The 27,360-nt window shown below is 40.1% G+C and overlaps 1 protein-coding gene across 1 annotated transcript in view; it reads right to left on the bottom strand.

Annotated features, from left to right (window-relative positions):
• Window positions 1-2,193: 2,193 nt before the first annotated feature.
• Window positions 2,194-27,360, bottom strand: part of MMS22L (MMS22 like, DNA repair protein) — a 73,690-nt gene continuing 48,523 nt past the window's right edge. Inside the window, exons 14-24 of the mRNA XM_072141929.1 lie at window positions 18,575-18,756; window positions 18,266-18,416; window positions 15,731-15,867; window positions 15,266-15,402; window positions 14,939-15,098; window positions 12,846-13,015; window positions 10,054-10,259; window positions 9,755-9,921; window positions 5,699-5,795; window positions 4,620-4,787; window positions 2,194-2,714 (exon numbers count right to left, since the gene is read on the bottom strand). Coding sequence (XP_071998030.1) covers window positions 2,639-2,714; window positions 4,620-4,787; window positions 5,699-5,795; window positions 9,755-9,921; window positions 10,054-10,259; window positions 12,846-13,015; window positions 14,939-15,098; window positions 15,266-15,402; window positions 15,731-15,867; window positions 18,266-18,416; window positions 18,575-18,756 — 1,651 coding nt within the window. The 3' untranslated portion in view covers window positions 2,194-2,638. The remainder of the gene's footprint in view (window positions 2,715-4,619; window positions 4,788-5,698; window positions 5,796-9,754; window positions 9,922-10,053; window positions 10,260-12,845; window positions 13,016-14,938; window positions 15,099-15,265; window positions 15,403-15,730; window positions 15,868-18,265; window positions 18,417-18,574; window positions 18,757-27,360) is intronic.

Below are 27,360 nucleotides of genomic sequence, written 5' to 3'. Positions count from 1 at the left end.
GGGGTCCTCCACCAACCTTAATCCGGCCCTGCTCGTTCGGTACAGTGCCGTCTCCGCTTGTGAGCAAGTGCCTTCCCTCCACGCCATAGTGTTATGGTGCGTGTCGGGAAAGGGTTAAAAAAATGCACTGGTCTTGACCCAGTCGGGAAATTAATTAAGACCAAGAAACTGGCCATTAGGGGGAGATTTACGTGCATAATGCATCTACTACACGGTGTAGAGCCTTCCGTCAGGAGTATACATCATTAAGATGTTTTGCCATTGAGGCATACTACAGGCGGTCCCCTACTTAAGGACACCCGACTTACAGACAACCCATAGTTACAGACGGACCCCTCTGCCCACTGTGACCTCTGGTGAAGCTCTCTGGATGCTTTACTACAGTCCCAGACTGCAATGATCAGCTGTAAGGTGTCTGTAATGAAGCTTTATTGATAATTCTTGGTCCAATTACACCAAAAATTTTGAAACTCCAATTGTCACTGGGGCAAAAGAAAAAAAATTGTCTAGAACTTCCATTATAAAATATACAGTTTCGACTTACATACAAATTCAACTTAAGAACAAACCTCCAGACCCTATCTTGTATGTAACCCGGGGACTGCCTGTATTGTGCCTTGTACAAGATTTTCACCTAAAATACATTACTATTTTCAGGCACATTAAGCCCCATGGATACATTTGATATACATTATATGCAATCCCACACACAGGAAGTTTTCTGCTAAATATGCACATGCAAAATATAGAACTAATGTAGCCCCTTTCTGGATCTACAGTAGCCACTAGCCAGTCCGCTAGCTAACTTAAAGAGGTTTGCCCACTAAAGAAAATTCTCAAATTTCAGTCCCATTAGTGATGTTTACACAGTAAAGACCATTTTTAACCCAATTTTACTCAGTTTTTTGCCGTTTTAGCCTAGACTGCTCAGTGTACAAGTCCAGAGTGTGGGAGGGGACTCTTTAAACAGAAACATTATCCATCTAGTTCCGTGAGCTGACAGTGTGTATAGATTATCAGGGTACAAGGTTTATACACACTTTAATTTACCTTCTGAACATTCTACAAGTATCTGACACATAGAAAGAGGAGACAGATCAGAGATGAGATGCACAAGATGCATAGTATACACAATGACACAGTCAGCTCTGTCCTTTAACACTATCAAACCTGTTGCGACTCCCTCCTCCTTCCCCCTGGATAAAGAACTTATCTGCCTTTAGCTCTCCTCATACTGCTGCTGTTTGTCGGCATGAAGTTAGTGTGTATCAGTGTGAGCTCATCCTGGAATGCAGGGGAGGGGCTGCTGGAGGGAGCAGAGAGCGGCTCAGCTCCACAGTGTCAGGCACGATGGCTGCCGACCCTAAAGTCAGAAGATACAGGGTCGGAAACCAGGTGTAGCTTAAATTGTGTTCACCAGGACATAAGAGACAGGATAGCAAAATAACACACTCTCTAATTACAACCTGAGTAAATTTATTTGATGTAATTTGATTTGATGCATTATAAACCAAAAACATACCTTGAGAATGCTTTAGCTACACTGATGCAGAATCATATCTTGTTTAATCCCTGTGCGGAGTGGTTTTGTTCAAAAAACAATTATAAAATTATGATATTGAAGCTATGTCGCTACTGTGCCTGGGCTTGGCACTTTTCCTTTTTTACATTTGTTATGCACCGCTCAGAGGATGATGTAATCACAGTGTTCTTCTTGACAGGCAGAAGTAATCAATTGCAGCACCATTCCCCAGCAGCTATGCATGAGGAATCCACCTCAGGTTGATTAGTTCTGTTTTGGCTGTTCAGAAAGCTCTGTATGTAATGTGGATCCAGCTTTCACAAGGTCCTGAATTTTATAATGGTTTTTTGAGCAAAACACTCAGCTCAGGAATTAAATATATGATCCTGCATCAGTGTAGCTACAGCATTCTTAAGGTATGTTTGCTTCATAATGCATCAAATGGTAGATTTTCTTTAAGAAACTGGTCTTTCTGGGAATACCCCTTCAATACACAGCACAGGATGGGTCACCATGTACCATTAGATAGAATTGGGGCCAAGGACTTTCAGTAGTATATTAAGGCTCTTTTTTGACTTGCATAGCATGTCTGCTTTTACATAGCACCCATGTTTAACACATATGTACATTTTATGAGCTAGGCGATAGAATAATAACGCTTTGCCACAAGGTTTTATGAAACATTTAATACATGGTAATACAACAAAATATATCATTAAAAGGTTAAGGGGACAAATAGCTTAGTGTAACAAAATATCTGTATTCTTAGGTTTTTAAAACGTCACTTCAATAATATAACACGTTAACCATCTTAAAACATTACGATAGTCAACCAATAAAAGAATGTATACCAACAATATAACATTGCAGATGCAGTATTTACAGTCAATTTTTTAGAAAATGTACACATAACGTTTAGGGCTATAACAGATGTAAAGTGTGCTGCAATCCTAACATGGATTGGATCATCTGAGATCCTGTTACGAATCCAAAGCAATATTATCTTTCAAAGACATAAATAAAATGGTACTGGAACAATGCAGGCATTCTCTAGAATGTAACTTTCCTTGAATGGTTTTGTTAAGCGATGTTGTGGGTATTTCGAGAAGGCTAGCCTCATTCATTTTCTAGTGTCCGCAGCTCATCTTGTCCATGTTCACCCAAGTGTGACAGCAATCTTCTGTAAGCCTCCCTATGGAAGTGCAAAAAAATGGTTTAAAAACCGAAATATCTTTCTGACAAACAGAAGCTTGGCATCAAAATAGAAAGGACTGGTTTTCCATTTACTTCAGCTGATGTTTAAGTTGTTTCACTTACCAGTGCATTTGTCTGAAATTTTATGCCGTTTAAAGGTAAACGGTCAACAGAAGACCACAGGATGAACCATGACCATTACCTTATTGGTGATTGTAATTGTGTTGTAATAGGGTCTGTGCGAGTCCTCTGCTATGGTGCTTCAGCACAGAAAACACTTTTATTCTCTGTGATTATCTTCTTTGAAGCAGGCACGGATGCTGGTGGTCCACGACACTACAAGCTGTTTGGAAACCAGCGCATGTGCAGAGAGTCAGATGTTGGCGTGGGCAACTCGTCCTCGCATGTGCGAGTATTATGTATGTGGCACTGGCAAAAGAGCTAGTCGATCTGATGCTCAACAGCGCCGTGCTCATAATACTTGCTCATGCAGTACATTATTCAAATAGCTTGTAGTGGAGGCTTTCTGTGTGCAAGTGCTCTCCTGCCTCCCTGACTGCATCTAGGGCTACATTCACATGAGTGATGTAGAGAAGGAGAGGTGACCCCTCCCCTATCCATAAGAGATAGCGGTGCATGCACGTACACACTGGAAAAGATAGAAAATGTTCGTACAGCGCGGTACGGTGTCATGTCTGGCCTACTGCCACAACAGCAGTGTGAATGAGGCCTAAGAAGAATAAAACGCAGAGGACACACACAGACACCGTACAACACAATAAAAGATTCCTTTTAACTGACAGCATTTCTTGCTATCAACTGTACCCAGATACTCTAGTACAGTGGTGGCGAACCTATGGCACGGGTGCCAGAGGTGGCACTCAGAGCCCTCTATATGGGCACCCTTGCCATCACTCCAGGGTACAGTTTTGCAGACAGGACTCAAGGCCTCTTGCAGTCCCAGGCAACCCAGAACCACAGAAGGAAGCTACAATGATAATCCAAACTTCTTCTCCTTCTTTCTACTGTTATCGTTTCCTCAGGTGCCTATACAATTTAAACCCATGAAAGAGCAGGTAGTAATAAGTTACTGCTTAAATTGTCGCATTGGCACTTTGCAAAAATACGCAGGTTTTGGTTGTAGTTTGGGCACTCAGTGTCTAAAAGGTTTGCCATCGCTGCTCTAGTAGGTAGAAATGTATTTTGGTTTTAGACTTTTATGCAATTAAATCAAAATAATTTGTACTTTATATTAAGAGGCCGGGTGGCTGCGTATTTTGAAGATTTTCACCTATGGAAAAATAATTTAGTTTCTGAACGTAGCGGCTGCCAAAATTGCCCTGAACTAGCATTATTCACTAAGGTCTTGTAAATTTTTTGTAGATTTATTTTGTTACTGGGAGAGGAACATCACAATTAGACCCAAGTGATCACAGGCATCTATTCCAGTTGATCTATGATTTGTGAACACAGCTGGCGCGCTCTCTCTCAGTTCCGTAACCAACAGATATGAAAGAAAAAAAAGATGAGATATATAAAAAGGCAATATATGGATATATTCCATCAAAAGGTAAACTTGAAAGTAATGCACAAAAGTACAATTTGTCCGTGTAATTCCCTTACAGGTCAAACACAAAGAAAGGAAATTTGCCAAGATACACCAAGGGGTTCCTGAATACTTTACAGGCAAATTGAAAAAAGGATCGGTCCCAGCTCCGGAATTAAAACTAGTAACTTCCTTTATTATGTCATGTTAAAATAGAGCGACAAAACTATCCATACTAAGCAGCTGACACGTTTTGGGCAAAAGAAAAATCACATGCCTTTAGTCATATCGTCAGTTCCTGAATACTCATGAGAATCAACTTGAAGTATGGTACCAAAATAACAATGGCACCCTCACCTGGATGAGGCATTTCTTCCAAGACCACGTCTGTGCTCCGACTCTTTTAGGCTTTGACTAATGGTGGGAATCAGTTGGACAACAATGGACTGGTCTAAAACAGCAAGGGTTTCCAATATGGAAAATATTTGATAGTCATACATCACAATGTTCTCCTGAATAAACTGCCTGCAGACAGAGGGGGTGGTGGAGAAATAATATGAAACAAGTTATAAATCAAATTTTTCTAATGCAAATAACCCTACAGGTAACCATCCCGGTATACCAACTAGATAGGTTAACATGATTTAATGGGATTGGTTGCGACATTCTGTGACACAAGTGGGTGAGGACACACAGAGAAGATTGTGTTATGCATTTCTCAGGTTTAATTGCAACACTACATCCATTAACCCCTTAACGACTTGGCTCTTTTTTGTTTTGGATGGGATTAAACACAGTGAAAAAACGTATATTTGAATAGATAAGGATTTTGGCATGCGGCAATACTTAATGAGTTTTTGATCCTTGTGGTTTATATTTAAGTGACTTTTAGGGAAAGGGGGGGGGGGAGGTGATTTGAATTTTTTTTTTAAACTTTTTTTTTTTTACTATTTTTTAGACTCCCTAGGGTACTTTAACCCTAGGTTGTCCAAATGATCCTACCATTTACTGCCATACTACACTGTGGCAGAATATGGGGATTTAACTCCTAATTCATTACAATGTGCGAATTACACATTGTAATAAATAGGTTAAATCCTCAGAAGACCTGAGCCCGTCATGGCAAGCTATCTCCACCTCTTGATGACGTTACGGGGAGTGTCCATCTTCACCAAGATAGCGGTGCTAGCATGGATCACGGTGTTACCAGTAAGTGTTTGGTGCAATATGCAGCAAAGACATACCGGGTGTAGAGAGGGCTCAGGCTGTGAGCCCTCTCCAATCACCAGCAGGTGACGTGTGCTGTACTATTACGGCACGCATCAGGAAGGGGTTAAAAGGTGGAGACTCCATGAGGAAAAGCTCTATTATACAATATTCTATGATGACAGTAGGTTATTTTCCGTGTTTAGTGTTCCTTCAAGCACTGAAATTACCTCAAACTTGCTGAGAAACGTAGTGCAACATCCCCTGGTGGTGCAGCTTGACAACCTTCCACCATGTGCTGTAGTGCATCAGTAGAAAGCTTCTTAACTGAAAAATTAAACAAGGTATGAATGACCCATTGCATTTACACCAATCTGCAATCAACTTTTAACTTTAACTTTTTAGGAGGGTACAATATGTATGTCCTTTGCCATTGAACACCTCTCCATTATGTATTGTATCCAAGTCGTTGTCATCTGAAACCCTGGGAGAGATGAATTAATGTGTTGGTCCAGTAGAACTGGACATCTCTCTACTGCACCAGATTAATCGCTGTGTCTGATGCTGGATGATTAACCTGGTGCAGTATAAGGGTGGTTTCACATTGCAATTTTTTCACATCAGTGATTTATCCCGGAAGCCATTTTGGCTTATGGACACATAAATATTGGGTTTCTCTTCCTGGCTTCAGGGATTTTTCACTGATGTCTTACTGAACCATTATTTTCAATGGGATTTTTCAAACTTCAGTTTGTTTTCCACTGATCCAATGTTGCCACACAGGTTCTAAATTAAACACTAATCAGTGAAATAACTGTAGTGTGAAAAATCCCCTTGAAAAGAAAAGAAAGGTGAGCGGCGCTCTCCCCCTCCTCCTCTCCCCGGCACTGCTATGTGCCCGCCGTGAATGTAGCCCAAGACTGGTGAGTTTTACTTTGCACCTTATATTAGTTGGTCTAGTTTGATGCACCACAATATTGAATTTTCCGGTGCATGCGCCATTATTTGTCCGACCAGGCCCCCTAGTTACCAAGGACCCGAGGACACAAGTGGGAAAAATGCCCAAAACGATCAGTAAATGTGTTGCACAGCATTTCAGGTCAAATTACTCCAGTTTCCCGGTGTACGCAGATTCATACAGCTCTCCCACTGTCCAGCTCACCCATGTGGACCACAGTGGTTGAGTGAACTGCGCATTGACTAATCAGGGTTTATTCCCCAGCATTATTAACACATTAAAGGTCTAATAAATACACAAGAAATAAAAAACAACATTGGGGGAAATTTATCATCATATGCCACGGAAAGTATTCAGACCCTTTACATTTTTCACTCATTGTTTCATTGCAGCCAATTGGTAAGATCCAAGAAAAAAATCTTATTAATGTACACTCTGCACCCCATCTTGACAGAAAAAAAAACCAAGATGTCTGAGCGAGCTACTTGGGCAGTTCCTTAGACCTCATGATTCTTATGTGCTGACATGCACTTGGAGGTCTTATATAGACAGGTGTGTGTATTTCCTAATCAAATCCAATCAGTTTAATTAGAGCACAACTATAAAGCTATACTGATTTTACCAAATTATTATATGCGATTCCCCCTAAAGACAAACAGAATAAACCTACTTTGTGCTGCTCACCCTTTTCCTTCCCAAGTTATGTCATTTTCTGTTCCGAAACTATTTGCCTACTTCACCTCTAGCGAGAAAGCGTTTTGTCAGAGACTATTATCTGCCTGTCTATTCCCTCAGGCTGAGGCCAGATAGCTTGTCCACAGATCCCATGATGCCTTGTATTCGCAAAGTAATTTAGCATTAAATCCACTGAACACAGCACAGTGCACATACAGGATGTATATGGTGACAGCTTGGCAGCTTCCAACACATGAAGGAGCAGGGTACAGGTAATAAGTAGAAGAAATTAGTACACCAGTTACATGAAGTCTATAGCCTGTGTTGTGTGAGCACTAACGGTTAATAGCTTATCTGCACAGAGTGGATACTGCCAATGACAAGGTGGGGGAGGGGAGCAGCATGAAGAGGGGAAAGCGACAGAAAGTTCTGTAGAATCACAGAATGGGATGGAGGGGCTGATAGAGAACAAAGAGATCTTGTACTTCACTATTCTCCGCAGGAGACATCTGTGTTCACACATCCAGCTCTGCTACATACACTGTCACATGACCTCCTCCTCTGAGCAGCAGCCGCTCTCATCCCATGAAACCGACTCAAAGTGTAAACAAAGTACGGATCCATAGGACTTATCAAGACATTGAGAGGAGGAAGCCACTGCAGCAATGAAGTAATCTGAGGGGGATAGAAAAAACTGCTGCATATAGGTAACAAAGATTATAGGCAACGTTGTTTTACATCCCAAGAGCTACTTATTTGTGGAAAACAAAAACCTTTAAAACACAGTGGGCTTCAATTAAGTAGAAGAACCGTCTGAGGGAGCATCAGAAGTAAATGGACAGTATGTGAGTTAAATACGAGTGTCACAGCAAAGGTTCTGTATACATATGATCATGTGATATTTCAGTATTTCTTATTTAATAAATTTGCAAAAATACCTACATTTCTGTTTTTAAGATGGGGCACAGAGTATACATTAATGACAAACAAAAACAACTTTTTTGATCTTACCAATTGGCTGCACTGAAAAAAAAAGTGTGAAATGTTTAAAAGGGTCTGAATACTTTCCTTAACCAGTTCGCGACGGGACGTGCTGCATGGAGAGGGCTCACGGGCTGAGCCCTCTCCATAGTCTGTAAGTCTTTGCTGCATATTGCTAGCGCCGATCGCGGGTGTTTTCACAGCGATGGCTGCCGGCAAAGCTGCCGGCAGCCTCAAAAAGATAGTGCCGCCATCTTACCTGGGATCGCCGCTCTCCGTGACATCATCGGGGGGCGTCAATCCGTCCCCATGATAGCCTCGGGTCTTCCGAAGACCCGGGTCTATTTCGTTTTAGCACATTGTAATGAATGAGGAGGAAAATCCCCATATACTGCCATACTGTAGTATGGCAGTATATGATAGGATCGATCAGACAACCTAGGGTTAAAGTACCCTAGGGAGTCTGAAAAATAGTAAAAATAAAAAAAAAGTTAAAAAAAAATACATATAATAAAAAAACCTAAAATTTCAAATCACCCCCCTTTCCCTAGAACTGACATAAATATAAATAAACAGTAAAAATCATAAACACATTAGGTATCAACGCGTCCGAAAATGCCCGATCTATCAAAATATGATAACTGTTTTTCAATGCGTTTAACCCCGTAACAGAAAATAGCGCCCAAAGTCGAAAATGGCCCTTTTTTGCCATTTTGAAAAATATAAAAAAAATCTATAAAAAGTGATCTAAAGGTCGTACAGTCCTAAAAATGATATCATTGAAAATATTATCAAATTTCGCAAAAAATGACACCACCCACAGCTCTGTACACCAAAGTATAAAAAAGTTATTAGCGCCAGAATTTGGCAAAATCAAAAAAATAATTTGTGTACAGGTTTTAATTTTTGTAAATGTATGAAAACATTATAAAACCTATACAAATTTGGTATCCCCTTAATCGTACCGACCCAAAGAATAAAGTAGACATATCATTTGGGGCGCTCAGTGAAAGACGTAATATCCAAGCCCACAAGAAAATGGCGCAAATGCGGTTTTTCACCATTTTCACAGCATTTGGAATTTTTTTCCCGCTTCCGAGTACATGTCATGGAATATTTTATACCATCACTATGAAGTGCAATTTGTTACGCAGAAAACAAGCCGTCACACAGCTCTTTGCGTGTGAAAATAAAAAAGTTATAGATTTTTGAAGGTGGGGAGTGAAAAATGGACATGAAAAAACAGGAAAGGGCCCGGTCCTTAACCGGTTAAAGGAGATCTGTTACCAGGGACCTCATTTTCACTAAAGACAGAGAGGAATTTTTGTCCCTGGTGACAGGTTCCCTTTAAACACAGTATATACTGAAAACACCTCACAAAACCACAAAAGGCATACTGGACCATTTTTTTTCCTCCACATACATAAAAACTTACTAAACACTGGCTGCTCAATATATCTAGTTGTGTCAGTGCCATTGTAATTAGCTAATCAAATGACATTTGCTCCATGGCCATAGAATTTCATGTGTGTGTGATTAAAAAGGCACATCCCTGTGATCTCAGTTTGAGGACTGTCGTAACATATATTTTGCCAAGTGCAGATACATGGTCCAATTGCACCAATTTAGCCACAGGATACATTAAATTTCTTATTACATTGATGTAACTTACCCCGAGGCTCATTGACTAATATCAAGCACTTCAGGATAGATGGGAGAAGAGAATCTACATCTGAAGCATCAATGGTCTTGGTTTTCTGGAAAACATCCACTACGAATGACAGAATGGTGACTAAACGAGGAGGTGGTGCATGACCTTTGAACTGCAAGTAGCCATCTCTGGAATAACAGAAAAGAAACAGGTGTTCTTACATGTATAACAAAAATGCATATTATTGTAAATGTTTTATCATAAAACAAGTTTCTTGTATTTGAGGGTCACTGTTTACTGTAAGACAACTATATGCTCACCGTATGACTTCCATTACAGTTCGTCTTAAATTTATTGTGTGTGGGCTATGAACAGAATCACACATGGCTAGCAGCACAGGGTGACTTCCAGATACAGAGGGCGCACTGGGAAGAAACCTTCCAAAATACTGCTGAATAGTCATTTTTAGCTGCTGCTTTACATATGCACCCTGGCCTTGGGACTGACGAGAAATGATGGATAGACCCTGAAATGTAAAAGTATTAGGTTTAGAATATAATCCTAACCAACAACAAGATTATAACAAAACAGAACTTTTGATAAAGTTGTACAGCAGGGTAACACACATATTGCGAAAGCTTTTAACCCGTTCACGACCCGTGACGTAATAGCACGTCACGGGTCGGCCGCGGGTGCATGGAGAGGGCTCACGCGCTGACCGCTGATCGCTGTCAGCACATTGTAATGTATGAGTAGTAAAATACACATATACTGCCATACTGTAGTATGGCAGTATATGATAGGATCGTGCAGACACCCTAGGGTTAAAGTACCCTAGGGAGTCTGAAAAATACTAAAAAGAAAAATAAAAAAAAAGTTTAAAAAAAAAAAAATTATAATAAAAAACCCTAAAAACTCAAATCACCCCCCTTTCCCTAGAACTGATATAAATATATAAACAATAAAAATCATAAACACATTAGCTATCGTCGCGTCCGAAAATGCCCGATCTATCAAAATATGATAACGGTTTTTCACTGCGTTTAATCCCGTAACGGAAAATCGCACCCAGAGTCGAAAATGGCACTTTTTTTGTCATTTAAAAAAATTTAAAAATTCTATAAAAGGTGATCACAAGGTCGAACAGTCCTAAAATTGATAACATTGTAAACGTCATCAAAATACGCAAAAAACGACCCCACCCACAGCTCTGTACACCAAAGTATAAAAAAGTTATTAGCGCCAGAAGATGGAAAAATCCCAAAAAATTTTTTTGTACAGGAGGTTTTAATTTTTTGAAATGTATGAAAACATTATAAAACCTATATAAATTTGTTATCCCCGTAATCGCACCGACCCAAAGAATAAAGTAGACATGTCATTTGGGGCGCACAGTGAAATCCGTAAGATCCAAGCCCACAAGAAGACGGCACAAATGCGTTTTTTTACCAATTTCATTGCATTTGGAATTTTTTTCCCGCTTCCTAGTACACGGCATGGAATATTAAATACCATCTCTATGAAGTGCAATTTGTTACGCAGAAAACAAGCCGTCACACAGCTCTGGACATGGAAAAATAAAAAAGTTATGGATTTTTGATCATGGGGAGTAAAAAATGAAAATGAAAAAACAAAAAAGGGCCAGGTCCTGAAAGGGTTAAAAAACATGTAAATCTCCAGGCAGGGTCTCATGCTAAAAAAGGGAAATATGCATGACACATGCATGAGCATCGGGGGCTTGTGCATCAATATATTCTTGTCAAACACAATGTTTATTACACTTCACAATTTGTCCGCCCATTAATTTTAGACCAGTGGCATATGACCGGGAAAAACAAACCGTGTGCTGGTCGGATTCCATGGAATCCTTGCATCATAGTGATATATGAGAAGGAGAAAAATTGTACTATGCCGTCATTACAAAGGCCCAAAATACCCCCAACTACACGCTTTAAAATTTAACTAAAACTTTAGTGCAAAGTTTTAAAAATTACTCTCCCCCCATAAACTACACACAGTACATTCTAGATGTCTGCACATGTGTCACTCATAACTCTATCCACGGGATTGGAACCAACAATCTTCTAAAAAAGACCTTTATTAATGTCCTCTGTTCTAGTCATGAAGCAGCGGGAACTCCAGTATAAAGGCAAGCTACCCCTTCTCCTTACCAACACTGCTAACCGAGCCCCTTCAGGAATGTTGAGTCGAGAGAGGGACATTAGTTGTGTGTGACACTGAAGAGAATTCCTGAGGTAGGGGTTTTGAGGGAGCAGATTTTTCTTCAGCGAGTCACACAAAGCTTCTCTCTCAGACTCCTTATTCACCCCTCCCTCAGGGATTCTCTTCAACAATTCAGCTTCAATGTGCCTTCTTTCTGCTCTTTTCTCCTGTAGTGAGCAGTGTTTCTGAAAGCTTTCTCAAGTCTGTACACAGCGGAGTGTGGGGACTGAAAACTGATTTACACAAACTGCTTAAATAAGGAAAGAAAGGCAATGAATTAGAAGGACACATGAACATATTTCTTTAGTAAAGTATATTAAAAAGTCATTTTTTTTTTATAAATCAATAGTGCAGATTATAGTAATCATAAACTCACAAAGCAAACCCCTCAGTTTTCACTGCCAATTTCTTTTGGAATTGAGAGGTAAGTTTATATGTGAAATCTGAAGTAAAAACAACCAAAGACATTTTACTTTAACATAGTTTTGTTTTTCAGTCTCACAAACTGACTTTGTCATATGATTGTTGAGGTCTCATGTAATGAACTGTGCTGCAAGTGAATAATGATGCAGGAGAGGACACAGAAGGCAGCATATCCTTTATACTGATGGACAAGCTATGGTTTTCACTCAAAGCTGCATAATGTGTGGTTTTATAATTAACAGGACAGTTTTTAATGATAAAACATTTTTTATGGCAAGGAAGAAAATAAAGATTTCCAACAAATTATGAATACAGAGGAAATAAAAAGTGCAGCATCTCAAAACATCTTATAATAAACAGATTCTTTATTTAAGAAGAAAATTTTGTTATTTCCTACTTTAACATTTTTTCCCAGTAAAGGAAAAAGGAAACTCAATCAGAACAACACTGTATCTGAGATACTTGCCTGGAGGAAAAGAGGGAGGGTCTCCCGGATGGCAGCGAGCATGGCTGGCAACAGACCCTTATCTTGTTGGAACAAGGCATGTGGTAAAAGCAGGTAATCAATGATGCGGAAGAGGAGTTGCTGTCCTTTCGAAGTGGCCAGAATCAAAGCCCAGTAGCGTACAAGATATCCTAGAAAGCACAGAAAAAAAAAATGATAAAATGGAAAGTTACAGGGACTTGTGTTGTAGCTCAAAGATACTTTGTAAGAAGGCAAAATGTGGAAGAGAGAGTATATTAGTAGAGATGTAATGGCCAAAAATGTAAAGGGGTATTCTCATCTGTGCATTCACATTTAATTAATCTCCCATATGTAAACATTTTTTTCAATTGGATTAAAAAAAAAATAAAAAAAATAAGTGTTCCTGTGTGACGATAACTTTTCATAAATGTAGTCATGTTGTCCCTTAGAAACAAGACAGCTTCCTTGGATACAACCAATGGCAATGGTGGTCAGACATGCACTACTAAGCCCTGCCTGACCTCCTGGATTCTGCAATCATTACCACAGGACGGCTGTGGGTCACGCATGGACATTTCATTGCAAAATTTTTTTTCTTTCTGCAATCCCTCCAGCAGAGGTGGTCATATCCACAGACACAGTCTCGTTTCTAAGTGACCAGATCACTACATTTATGAGAAAGTATCTTCACACAGGAACATTTTTTTAATAACATCTAATTGAAGAAATGTGTATACATGGCAGATTAATTAAATTGAATATGAATGCCTAGATGAGAATTTAAAGCCTTGAAGTTTTAAGTGTTGTTATTATAATGTTTATTTAGATCGCACCATCAAATTCCGTAGCGCTTTACAACTCATACGGGACATATACAAATATAATATTACATTACAGAGTACTAACAGTCATATGGAACAATAGAAGTGAGGGATCTGCTCGCAAGAGCTTACATTCTATGAGAAGTGTTCTCAGTGCTAACCTGCACAGCTTTATTAATGAGCAACTTCTAGTCACTGTGTACAGTTGTTTTTAGTGATGGTCCAGGCATCAAGCGCCACTGATTTTTGCAGATTTGGTAGCTCGATATAGTCCTATAGTTTCTAGAGACCCTTCTGAAAGCGTGGCTTAACTCTACATACACATATAAATGTATCTCAGCACTTAGGAAGCAGTAGAGACATGCCAAGTGCAGTGTTCCCAGTAACTACCAGGGACACAAAGAGCCTCACTGAACAGAATTTCTCACTGCAGGTGAGAAACTGACATCAGATATCGTGCAGTAGGTATAAATGTTGCCTCGCCGAAAACATCCAGAGACTATCTCTTTGACAATCAGTATAAACAAGCAAGTAAAAAAAAAAACAAAACCCTTATTTAAAAACTTGGGCATCTGCTCTGTAAAAGTACTGCACCGGCAGGAAATGCAGAGTAATAGTAAACTAGTCTCAAATGCCATTCAGAAAGCTTCAGTTAAACAATGTGGGTTAAAGGGAACCAGTCACCAGCCCCCGCGCTTATAAGGTACTTTTTGTGGTTTACATGTCGATTTTTCAAAGTTGCTGGCCATGTCTATAACTTTCCAATGCTGTGTGGAGACCAAAAAATGCAGTTATATCCCTGTTCAGGATCCAGTCAGGGGGTACTCTCCGTTATGGCCACCTTGTCAGCCAACTATGCCTCCTTATCTGCATGGACCTGCAGCAAGCCTTGCCTCCTGGTCAACTCCTCCGTCTGGCCAGTGTCCCATTGGAATTCAACAACCACCAGGGGACAGAGCAGAGATGACCGGCGCACTGCACATGCATGGGAATTCTGAGGAGACACTGGTCAGATGAGGGAGTCGACGTGCAGGCAGGGCTTGCTGCAGGTCAATGCAGATAAGGAGGCGTTGTTAGCTGACAAGGTGACCATGACAGAGTACCTCCTTGACTGCTGGGACATGCCCATCGCCCTCACCGACTGGATGCCAAACAGGGATACAAGTGCATTTTTCAGGCTGCACATCGCATTGGAAAGCTATAAAGACATGGCCAGCAACTTTGAGTTGGTGGCAGGTTCCCTTTAACGGTTGCCTCAGTCACATAACTTACCTATAGTTCTGTAAGTGATCTGCAGGCCTTCCACAGGACCTCTCTTAGTCAAGTATGGCTTCACATACTTCAGTATATCTCCAATGTATTCTTGGCATTTTGTAACCATAGCCGACTTTTCTGACAAGGCCTGCAAACTACCATATGTTGTTCCGGCAGCCTGATATAAGGGGAAAACAAAACTTTAAATGATTTTCCAAGCAGTCCTGGCAGTTTCAATAATTCTATGATGTATCATGAATAGATATCCACCTCTCCATGCACATTGGCTGAAATATGGAGTTTAAAACAAACACATGTGGAAGGAGAAGTTTGATCCAGCATTACCTTTATAAATTGTAGTAATGCATTCTTTGGGTCTTGTTTGTAACTCTTTTGGTCAACCTGTGCTTTCATTAAAATGTTTTCTGCTTCTGGGAGCTTAAACACCAATCTGGTGAGTTCCACAAGTTGCTCTGTCGGCACTGAATATGAGACAAAGGAAAACTGATAAGGACTAGGACATTGTCTGTCAAGCCAAAATTAGGAGAACTTATGCAGACATCCTTTAATAAAAAAGTTGCGCCACATCTCTGGTAAAACCTCTGGAAACCTCTAACCACTGGAAGAAAACAATGAAGCTTCCTATAGAATAACAGAGCAGAGATTTAGTAGAGTATGAGAATTGTTTTTACAGAAAATTGTAAACCTATCCATTATACAAACAACATGTATTTGCAGAACCTGGACAATCCCTTTAAAATAATACCTACTGATGTAGAAAGAAAAGAAAAACAAAGAAACAAAACTTACTTGGTTCATTTGCAGTTTTATTTATAGCACTCACTGGCTGATCAATATACATCTGCAATACACATCGAATCCAAGCTCGAATTGACAAGGCTTGATAAGAGGAATATCCAATACCATTGAAAGAGTCTGTCAATACACTAACAAAAATTCAATTCTTAAAAAAAAAAAATATATAGCCGGGAAAGTATAATAGCAGGTTATAATACTCCATTTTTCATCTTCAGTGCTGACATTTCAAAGCTTTTACCTTACGATAAGGGAGGGGCTTGACCTTTAGGGATCCCCAACCAACTTAAAGGGGTATTCCCACAAAGACAAGATTCAGAATATACTCAGGATAACAAAATAATGCATTCTCCAACTTACTGTTATTAACAAAAATACAACATTTCACAGATATAATTCTAACCGGTCTCTATCAGTCATGGTGTATAGAGTTTCGGTTGCCCCAGGATTTGCTCAGAAATCAACAGATTTTTATGGTCAGACAGGCCAGATTCTTCTCATGAATTGCTTCTCCTGTCAGCTCGATGCAGTGTGATCGCTGCCCCCTCCATTACAAGACAAGCTCACAGACTCTTCCTGCCAATAAGCAGCATTGTGCAGAGACTTGCTCTACAAGCTACAGATTTTTATAGCAGGGGAAGAAGACCTATAGAAAAGCTGACAGGGTGTGTTATAACCGAGTTTCATTGTGCGTTATATCCATCTCATGGATCTCATTTCTTTGTGTCAGATACTAGTAGAATGTTCAGAAGCTAAAGTGTAGATAATCCTGTACCTTGATAATCTAAGCACATTGTCTGAACACAGTGCCTCATAGGACAGAGGAAATCATGGAGTGTCTGCTTACAGAGTCCCCACCCACACTCTGGAATTTTACTGTTGAATATGTTGTACATCCTAGTAGCGCCACTTAAAAGGAAAACTACCAGTAACTGTAAGCCAAATGAAACTACACACACTTGCCTTACATTCTCATTCATCTTGATCCCGGCACTGGACTTCTTTAATCTTGACACACTGGGATCGCCTCAAATAAAGACTGCTCCATAACTGCTAATTATCCATGCCTGCTGCGTGACGTCAACACCCACTCCAACATGGGAGGAGGTGATAAGAGGCATGAATAATTAGCTGCCTGGAGTGTTGGGCTTTGCGCCCCAGCGGATCTACATGAAGAGGAGGACAAGTAAGTATGTGTGGTTTTATTTGACTTATAGGTACTGGTAGTCTTCCTTTAATATTCAATGCAAATGTTCTAGGAAACTGGAAAAGAAAATTCCAAATGTGGTAAATTTAATAGAATAAAAAAAAAAAATAGTGATATTTTCTTGCAGGCTATATTTTTACAGCTTTTATAGTTTGGTCCAAATTACACTTTCCTCTTAATTCTCTGGGTCAGTGCATTGATGGGAGATACATAATAACTACTATATAAATCTTGAAATATTTGTAGGCCCTCTAGGGTGCCTGGTCATACAATATACTGTATAAAACTGTTTCACAGTATATTGTCATCTTGGTGCATCTGTAATAGACCCCAGGCTCCTAGTTATGCCATCAGAACCAAAATGTTCAACCTGGGCACTTTAAAAGGTTAACACTCATGAACACAGTTGTTAGCAGCAGGAGTCTAGTGCATAACAGCAGTAGTTACTTGCCACCTACATGAGCCCTCTTAATAAAGCTGTAAACGGTGCTATGCTGTATTATTATGGCATTCATTATTAAGGTGTCAAAGAATATTGCAAGTTTACCATTACCACCTGCACTAATCAGGTCTTAGAAAATAGCTTCAAAGGTTTAGTTATGTTTTAACTTATAATGTATATACTATTTCTATGCTGTAAATTTTATCACATCATTAAAGATGGTACATTTTAAATCCTCTCTTTAGGAGCAAAGCTATTACAATAAAGTTTATTTTATTGAAATTTTATAGATTGTTTTTGCCGGTGTGTCTTTATCATGCTATTACTGGCACAGTCCTTACACGTGTTGCCTACTAGCAATGCATTGTTTATAAGAAGGGAGTTTATTGCACAATCCTTTGTCTTAAAGGAAACCTACCACTTAAAAGTGGTAGGTTTTACACACATATACATGGCACCAGCTCAGGGTGAGCTGGTGCCGGAGCATATTTTTGTTAGGGGAACAAAGCCCCTATCGCAGATTTATAAGTTATATTAACTTATAACTCGGCGCACCGCACTTGGGCACTGCGCACCATGCGCGCGCCGGATTCTAAAGTGCTCGAGAGCCGGTGACGTCACCGAGCTCTCCGGCACACGCGCAACTTAGCACGGGGAAACACGCCGTGCTAAGTTGCGCAGGCGTGCGTGTGCCGGTGCGGTGCGCCGAGTTATAAGTTAATATAACTTATAAATCTGCGATAGGGGCTTTGTTCCCCTAACAAAAATATGCTCTGGCACCAGCTCACCCTGAGCTGGTGCCATGTATATGTGTATGTGTATAAAACTTAGCACTTTTAAGTGGTAGCTTTCCTTTGATTTAAAAAGAAGGGTCTCTTACCTGTTAGGAATTAGATGGCTCAGATAGCGAGATACCAATTGTGATGTGACCATGTCATCCCAAGCAAAAAGTTGCATCATTGAAACAACAGGCTGGGGCTGAAGGTCAGGCGGGGCACTGCTAGGTATTTCCAAAGCCAGAAGTGTGTATCCTGACAAGCAAAAGGTAGATTATACTACATATAACTATTTAACATATAAAAAGTTACACCGAGTAAAAATAATTGTATGTAGGTATAATGAAATTTAGACCTTTACAGTATTATGCTGAGCAATGAAAAAAAAAAAGCAGAAAGACAAGGACACTGACCAGCTGCTGTGTCAGCTAACTGCGAAGAAGGGGTTTGTGAAAGTCTCAAACTTTTCAAAAAAGGGAAGAAATTTCTCCAGAGAGCACCAGCAACTGCTAGATGGCGCTCCTTTGCCACAGAGACAGACAGTACACAAATTCCTACATTCCCATGTCCTTGGACTGCGCGGCTATGGATGTTCCTGAGAAAAATAAAACAAATAGGCATTTCAATGGATTCACATAAATAAAGTAGCGTTACATTGCCAATATCCATGCAAAACAACATAAATAGGGGCATCTCTCGGAAAGCATATATTACAGAATGCCCATCAAAATAAAGAGCAAAATAGATGTAACTGCCCGCTGCTTGGGGTAGGGTAAAAGCATCTGCACACAGTCAGCATTTGATATCAGTGTTTTAAAGTTAAGAGTAGAAGTGGAAACTACACAGATAAAAGTTAATATGAAATAACACGTTTTAGATCATTCCTGACCGTACTGATAGAAAATACTGATCAAATAATGACCTTAAGGATTTTCATAGGGTGGGTAATGGAAGGCAGCAAAAAACTTTGCCAACATTGAGATTTGCAGTTTTCTTATGGGCTACTTTGAATCCACTATCATTGTAGAACTGTGGTTACAATAGGGTTGGGTCCACCGTCACTCCATTGACTTCCATGATGCTGATGAGCACAGCAGTCAGTGCACGTAGGTACCTACAGCGTGGCCATACCTGCACACATACTCTGTCTGCACAGGGCTAAGCAATCAGACACTTGTCATTTTTCTTTTGTGCCTTTATTCTTACTCAAACACATTGAGCTCTACTATTTTCCTGGAATTAGGATCAAGGCTGGTGCTAACATCTACTGAAGCATAGTAGCAGCATAATGGATGGTATTCAAGCAAATCCAATTCAAATATTTGTAAAGCATGGCAGAATTTGATGGTGGTGCTATATATAGATTATTATTAATTCAAATGCACATTTATAATTTGCAGGACACAGACTTCTGATATAAAAATCCACAGTATCCCAACTTTTAATAAAACAAAATTAACCAATTCTATTTTATCTAAAAGGCCAAAAAGAACCAAATAAAAGTTCTTTGGAACCCTGCCCTTTCCCCACTCACCCAAACCGAATCAAAACTGAGAATCTCACAACTAATGTTGCAGTTTCCACTAGTTGTGACCACTTCTTAAACCAGAAAAAAAGGGTACAGGGTACCATTTAATTTTGACACAGCTTTGCAAGAACACAACACTTTATACACAAACCAACAACTGCTAAAAACATTGGTAAATATCCAATTGCCTGTTATAAAAGGAAAATTCGAGGACAATTTTGCACCAGTCTGATTCAAAAAAATTAAGTGTAATAAAATATATTGAATAGAAAAGTGGAAAATGGAATCCTCTAAACTGGCTTCAGATTTAGAGGATAAAATGTCATCTTGCTATAGTCAAGGAGAGAGGGGAAAAAAAAAAAAACAACTGCAGATATCAGCATTCCTTTCAGTAGGAGGAGCGCAAGATTCCATAATGCGTTTTAGAAAATGATATTACATGACTGCGTCCACATCTTTGTTAGTATAGTAAGGACAAACGTTGCAGCCATACAAAGCATCTCTCTTCTGCAGACAATGTGGCATGAATTCAATAATACACTCAATTTTCTTTGATTCCTCTAGTACCGTGCTCGCTACTTAATCTAATTTGGAAGTTGTGACTTTCTAGAGGTTTAATAGAGATATGTCTGCGGGGAATCAATGTTCCCTGAAAAGAGGGGAGGGGGAAAAGGCATTAACAAATTTGTCTGGCAGAGCCAGATTCAAAGCATTGCTGCGGTAGGCTGATGAACTAAATAACATGCTTATTAAAAACAATCTGCAGGAACGCACCAGTATTGCTGTTTCCATTTATCTTCTGGTCAACGCAATCCTCTGCGTACATTATGACTACATTTCCTTTATTAAATTCTATGACCAGCCGAGATATCTAGTAGACAGGGTTATACGAGTAAAGAGCAAACTGTGTTGGAACAACCTACAGGCACGGTGAGAATTTGCCTCGGTGTTAAAGTATTAATGAAAAATCTAACAAGTCCTTATATGTGCAGTACATGGAAAAGGAAGAAAAAAAAAAAAGTAACGGGATCCTAGAAGTTTCACCTCCCGACACTTCCCATAATCCATCACTACATAATGTATAAGAGGACACTTTTACGCTTTGTCAGTCACTATACAAAAACCTGGGCATAATCCTGATCATCTGATGTATTCCACTGTGGGCATTGTTTTGTTACCAATTGGACTTCTGACACACAATTGTTCTGTTGCAACAGAGAAATATATATTTATTTATTTTTTTATTATTTACTACACGCTACAATTAAAAAAAACCCCAAAAACTAAAAACTACAAGGCACAAGTACGAATGAAAATCTCACATATGTATAAGAACATTAGAGAAGAAGGACTGGGATTAACCTTTAAGGATATTTCATCAGCTAACAAGTTAGACTGATAATGTGGAGGAGTAATAAAGTATTGTTCACATTAGTAGGGCACACGAAGATCAACACAAATTTTGAATGCTTGGAAGGGGGTATTTTGTTTTTTTTTTTTAAAGAAAAATCGGTTTAAGAATTTGGTAATATGTAATTTTCTTCACAAATCATGGTGTAGGATGAAGGAACTGTTGCATGTAGGGGGGATGTTGAATGATACCCCACTTTGGGGGAATCGCCATGTTCCAGAGCTTCTGTCTATTCCCAACACCTCCTTTAGGCTTAATCGGGGGTCAGGCATGTGTCACAAGTTATGGAGGATGGCCAAATAAATACTTTTGCTTTGATGGAAATCATGTATGGATTAAAGGCTGGAGATATTTGCATCTTTTGCATGCAATATAGGTAAGTAAAGAGATAATTAATTTCTCTATAGAAACACAAGTGTATTGAGTTTTGTACAGTTGCACAAACACCCGTAAACTGATAGCTAAGCCATATAAATTCCTGTTGAAAAGTCACATAGTGATTTGGAAACATGGGTCACGTTATGAAATGGGAAAGGGAGGTGGGAACAATTTCAAAATATAATATGTCACTGATATACAAGAACATTAAAAATTGTACCTTTAATTGAAACCATAGAATTATTCAGCACAGCATAACTTTTAGACTTTATTACACTCCGGCAGATCTGCTTAGAATGAAGTTTCAAGGTAATGTAGGCTGTAAAAAAATGTGGGGTCTTGGCGGCTGATTTTTTTTCCACATGATTTGGCACTGTCGCAAGGTAGCTCAATTTTGGGAAACTGTGTATGAACCTCTAAAGCATTGAGGCAGAAATTGAAACCCTCAGTTTTCCTGTCAGTTTTTGGCTTGATGGAGGAACAGGATTTGGATCCAAAATATACCCCCTCGCTTGTCAACATCATGCACTTGGCCAGTGTTTCCGTCTGAAGGGGAGCACACAGTATTATTTCTTGACTCGAGTATAATCAGAGGTGATGTTTTTCAGCACATTTTTTGTGCTGAAAAACTCTGCTTATACTCAAGTATATAGGGAATTTATTATAAATAAAAATGTAACTTTTTTGCTAAAATTAATGTAGTTTTATTTTGTTTAATATTTGCTGCACTGAAAATTATATTTTCTCAGTTTCATCATGTTAAAGTTAAAAAGAAACAAATTAGTAACTTCTATCTACTTTAAAAAAAATGTACAGTATAAATAAAAACATAGCTCACTTATTTCAGGAATATTCAGGTAAATATTTTTTTTGTGATAGGTAATTGAGTGAGTTTTAGCACAAAAGAGGGAATGCTAGAAACAATATTTCATAATCTGCATTTTTGCTTGTTCAGTGGGGTAAAGGGAAGGGTCAAGTGAACAGGTGGTGCCGAACTGATGGTCCTTGATGAGGGCCGACAACCCTATGAATTAACAAGGCATGGGATGAATGGCACCCAGACCTAGGTAGTAGGATGATTACAATAGGTCAGTGGTGGCGTACCCAGGGCACGCAGAGTCCTCTCTGCTGGCACGCACACCATCGTCCTCCACCATGTGGGTTTTATTAATGGAGCTCCGGCCTAATACTTTTGTACATGCAGTGTATATTCACCTGTCTTCATCTAAAGTAAGCTGAAACAGACACATTGGGGGATATTTAGCAATCTGTCTACACCAGAATTGTGAGTCAATTTTCTCCAACATGTTCTCGATCTTCTTGAAAAACTTAATATTTCTAAGACTGAACTCCATCTCGGCCTGTGGGATCACTATAGCACCGAGGCAGCAGGTCCGCTGTTTCTGGGTTGTGCTGGAGTCCAGCCTCTCCTTTGCGACGCATGTTCCAACTCTTGCTCACTTGTAAAATGCTAGTTGTTGCTCGGATTCCCTCTCTACTAGACTACTGTAACTCCCTACTAATTGGACTTCCACTCACTAAACTCTCTCCTCTACAATCTATTCTTACCAGGATTGCCTTTCAAACCAAACGCTACACGGATACCTCCAGTTTTTGCCAATCATAATGCTGAATGGCAAAATAATGCTGCACCTACCTATCTCTCTTCTCTCATCTCAGTCTTCCCGTGCTCTTCGATCTGCCAGTGATATTAGATTAAGCTCTACCTCATGCAAGTCTCCAGGACTTCTCCCGAGTTGCAGCAATTCTCTGGAACGCCCTTCCCCGGACTCTCAGACTAATACCCATCCTCCAAAGTTTCAAACATGCTCTTAAAACCCATCTTTTTAAGCAGGCCTATCATACTAGCTAACTGCATGAAATGTCAACGATACATACTATGGAAAGTACAGGTCAGCACCGTGGGTAAGAAAGGGCTCCTTAGAAGGAGGGCTGCAGCGCCTCCATGAGTCCGGCAAAAGACCCCCAGAGTAGATTGCAGGCAGCACTTCAAAGTCCAAAGGTCACTTAAAGGTGAAGTTTATTGTGGATGTGACAACGTTCCGGTGTATGACCACCTTTTTGGAGCCGGCTTGAAATGCATGAAATGTCATCTCTCTCTTTACTAATTTTTCCTGTCCTCCTCCCATTGCTTATCCAGCAAACACCAGATGGCGCTATATAAAGATTATGGTTACATAGAATAGTGAGGAAAAAGGGCTCCACAATTTCCAATCAGTTGCTCCATTCCAGTCTAGAATTCTGAAGAACTTTCTAACGAGCACAAGGCATCATGGGCAGTCTAAATTTGACTTTGGCTTTGGTGCAAAGACAAGAGGTTAGTCCCCTCCTAATTTCCTGCTGAGGAGAACTTTTGAAAAGCATCTTTAAAATAGAAAATACTGAATCACATAAGACAAATTGGTACAAAACATTATGAAAATCGGAGTTTCGCTACAAATAGTTGGTCACCAAAGAACTACACCAAAATGTTGGTGTGTTTGCATAATTTTTGGTGCAAATGCTCCCCCTCACCCAAGGTCATTCCCTTTAGTCGTACTTGTCAGCAAAGTGTTAAAAAAAAAAAAAAAAAAAAAAGACTAAAACCCTTAGTGAATATGACAAAAGTCATTTCAGGGAGGTATTTTGTTTGAAATCTAAATACAGACCGTTTGATAAGTCTCCCCCTGTTTTTAAATTTATATATCTCTGGTTTTGTAGCTCACTTATTTCAGGAATATTCAGGTAAATATTTTTTTGTCATAGGTAATTGAGTGAGTTTTAGCACAAAAGAGGGAATGCTAGAAACAATATTTCATAATCTGCATTCTTGCTTGTTCAGTGGGGTAAAGGGAAGGGTCAAGTGAACAGGTGGTGCCGAACTGACGGTCCTTGATGAGGGCCGACAACCCTATGAATTAACAAGGCATGGGATGAATGGCACCCAGACCTAGGTAGTAGGATGATTACAATATGTCAGTGGTGGCGTACCCAGGGCATGCAGAGTCCTCTCTGCTGGCACGCACACCATCGTCCTCCACCGTGTGGGTTTTATTAATGGAACTCCAGCCAGACCACAAGCTGCTGCTACATGCCGGAGCTCCAGTGCTTCTCTGGGCATCGGAGTGGCAGAGCAGAGAGCACTCTATGCCCTGCTACACACAGCAGCCCTCCGGAGACCAGCTTCCCTGTGCAGGCTGCAGCTGACCTGTTCTGATGGGTCACCGTCTCCCTCCTCCTGAATGACCTTTAGCCTAGGAAGAAGAGACAGAGCAGACTTCAGGCCAGGAGTGTACAGCATGCAGCTGTCTGCCTAATGAAGGTAAGAGGATGCAGTCCCTCACTACGGGGAGAGGAAGTCAGGTACTCTATTATTGGCAGCAACTAAAGTATTAAACAGTTGTCTTTAGTGTGCCCTCCACCCCACAACACCCACTTTGCCCCAGAGAGACCTTGCCAAACAGGATTCCCCAATTCCCTCAGTGCCCTGCTAGTTTGTTTTATTTTACCAGATTTGACTTGGACCTCATTTAGGCACCTTTCTTGTCACATTCAGTCCCTGCTCCCGTTTCCCTCTCCCACTGCTCCCCTGCAGTCCTGCTTTCACCTACTATATCTCCTAAATTAAACCTAAATTCTTGTGATCGAGAATAATCACGTTTGACATGTAAACAATGGAAAACATGTGGTGTCCATTCATGTATGGTAGTGTTGAGGGTGTGTTCACACGTAACACGTGCATTACTGCATGCGTTTTGTAAACACATTGTTAACATCCATGCTATGCATTGTTAACAGCTATGCAAATCTCCACTTCTCAGCTGTTCTGATGCGTTTGAAAACGCATGTGTTATTGCCACAATTGAACACACTGAGGTCTAATGGTGCAGTCACATGTCCAGCTTTGATTTAGTTTAGAAACAGAATAAAAGTGCCTGGGGATTGCCACAGCTCTATTGTATATGAGCAGCAGCAGAATTCGTATTAACATATTTATAACTATATGGCAATAAATGTTCAATATTAGCAATAAAATCAATTACTGTATGGTGGTAATATAACAGTATTCTCTGGACTATAAGACGCACTTTTTAGCAAGAAAAAATCTTGCTAAAAAGTGCCCGTGTCTTATAGACCGGAGGTCAGGAGGACCCAGCACTACCAGACCCTCCTGACCGCTGTAATGGAGATCGGGTGATGCCCTGACACAGAGCTGCACCTGATCTCTCAGAGGAGAGGCTCTGTACTGTTCTCCCTGAGGTCCTACAGGATCTGCCGTGATGTCAGAATCATGTGACTAATCACATGCTTCTTACATCACCACATTTCTCATACTGCCATGCTGCGCCGGGACAGGGTAAGAAGAAGGTGAATGGGGGGAGTATGTGTGTGTATAGCGGAGCCGAGTGTGCATGTGGATGGATGATGCAGAGCCGAGTGTGCATGTGGATGAATGATGCAGAGCCGAGTGTGCATGTGGATGAATGATGCAGAGCCGAGTGTGCATGTGGATGAATGATGCAGAGCCGAGTGTGCATGTGGATGAATGATGCAGAGCCGAGTGTGCATGTGGATGGATGATGCAGAGCCGAGTGTGCATGTGGATGGATGATGCAGAGCCGAGTGTGCATGTGGATGGATGATGCAGAGCCGAGTGTGCAAATGTAGGTCTGTGTGTGCTGTGCTTTAGTGCGACCAACAGGGATATTTTAATTGGTGTAAAATATATTTTTCCTTTTTTTGGAAGCCTAAATCTGGGGTGCGTCCTATAGTAAGAAGCGTCTTATAGTCCGAAAAATACGGTAAGCTATTTATGTTGTTGTAATAGTGGTGGTAAACATGTGGCAGTATTATTTGTCCCTTATGTAGGCAATACTGGTCTAAATTACCATGTTGGCACTTTGCAGTAGATAAGTGGGTTTTGGCTTGCAGTTTGGGCACTCGATCTGTAAAAGGTTTGCCATCACTGCAATAGGTTATTGAACATTAACTCCTTTTCAAAGACCTGAAAGAGCGCTCATGTATCCTCAACTGGATGTGGATAGACAAAAGTAATGATGGTGACTGGGTACCAAGTTTCAAAAGAATAGTCAGACTCCTTACAGAATGAGGATTATACACAGTCCATCCTTCGCAAGAACAACAGCTTTTCTAGGAATAAACTGTGAGAAGGTGTGCCTATAGGCAAACTAGGTTTGCAACATGGTTTTGCAAGCAGCTACTGGAAAATGAATGCCTTTTTATGGGGGGGGGGGGAAGGCTGTTTAAACCTTTCGTAAAAAAAATTGATGGGCTCCAAAGAGAAAATGCGTCCCACAGATTGTGAGACAATTTCTTCTAAACACAGAACTAACTAACACATGGTCATGACTATTGTAGGGCAGATTGGGCAACAATTATTCTGTTGGCTTGTGCAAAGCCATGTAATGCAAAATTCAGAAACTGCGGCTTTCGTAAAAAGTTGCAAAGCCACTTTAGTTTCCCCCTGCCATAGGAGCATTACATAGAGGTTTTATTTTTACTTTATGGCAGAGAAGAGGAGCACTTCTGACAAAATTTTATTAAAAGGGAACTGTTACATGGAGCCTGACTCATGATAAAATGTACCCCAATGAGAGAATGATGGAATCTACCACAATCAAGAAATTTATGAAGCAGTATAGTGAACATTTCACTCCAAAGATGCTTTCCAACAAGTGATGTCAAATCGCACAGTGGAAATTGCAATTTTCTTATGAATACTCCTTTTAGTGGCCAATACATGAACATAGTTTAGTATACTTTAGATATTATGCTGCATTTCATATTATGCTTGGACTCCAAGTGCACTTAATCTTTTGTCCAAAATTACCACAAGTTCAGGATTGAAAGGTTATTAAAGG

This window comes from Engystomops pustulosus, chromosome 3 (assembly GCF_040894005.1).
Source record: "Engystomops pustulosus chromosome 3, aEngPut4.maternal, whole genome shotgun sequence".
Taxonomy (NCBI): domain Eukaryota; kingdom Metazoa; phylum Chordata; class Amphibia; order Anura; family Leptodactylidae; genus Engystomops; species Engystomops pustulosus.
This window is presented reverse-complemented; position numbering and strand designations above follow the sequence as displayed.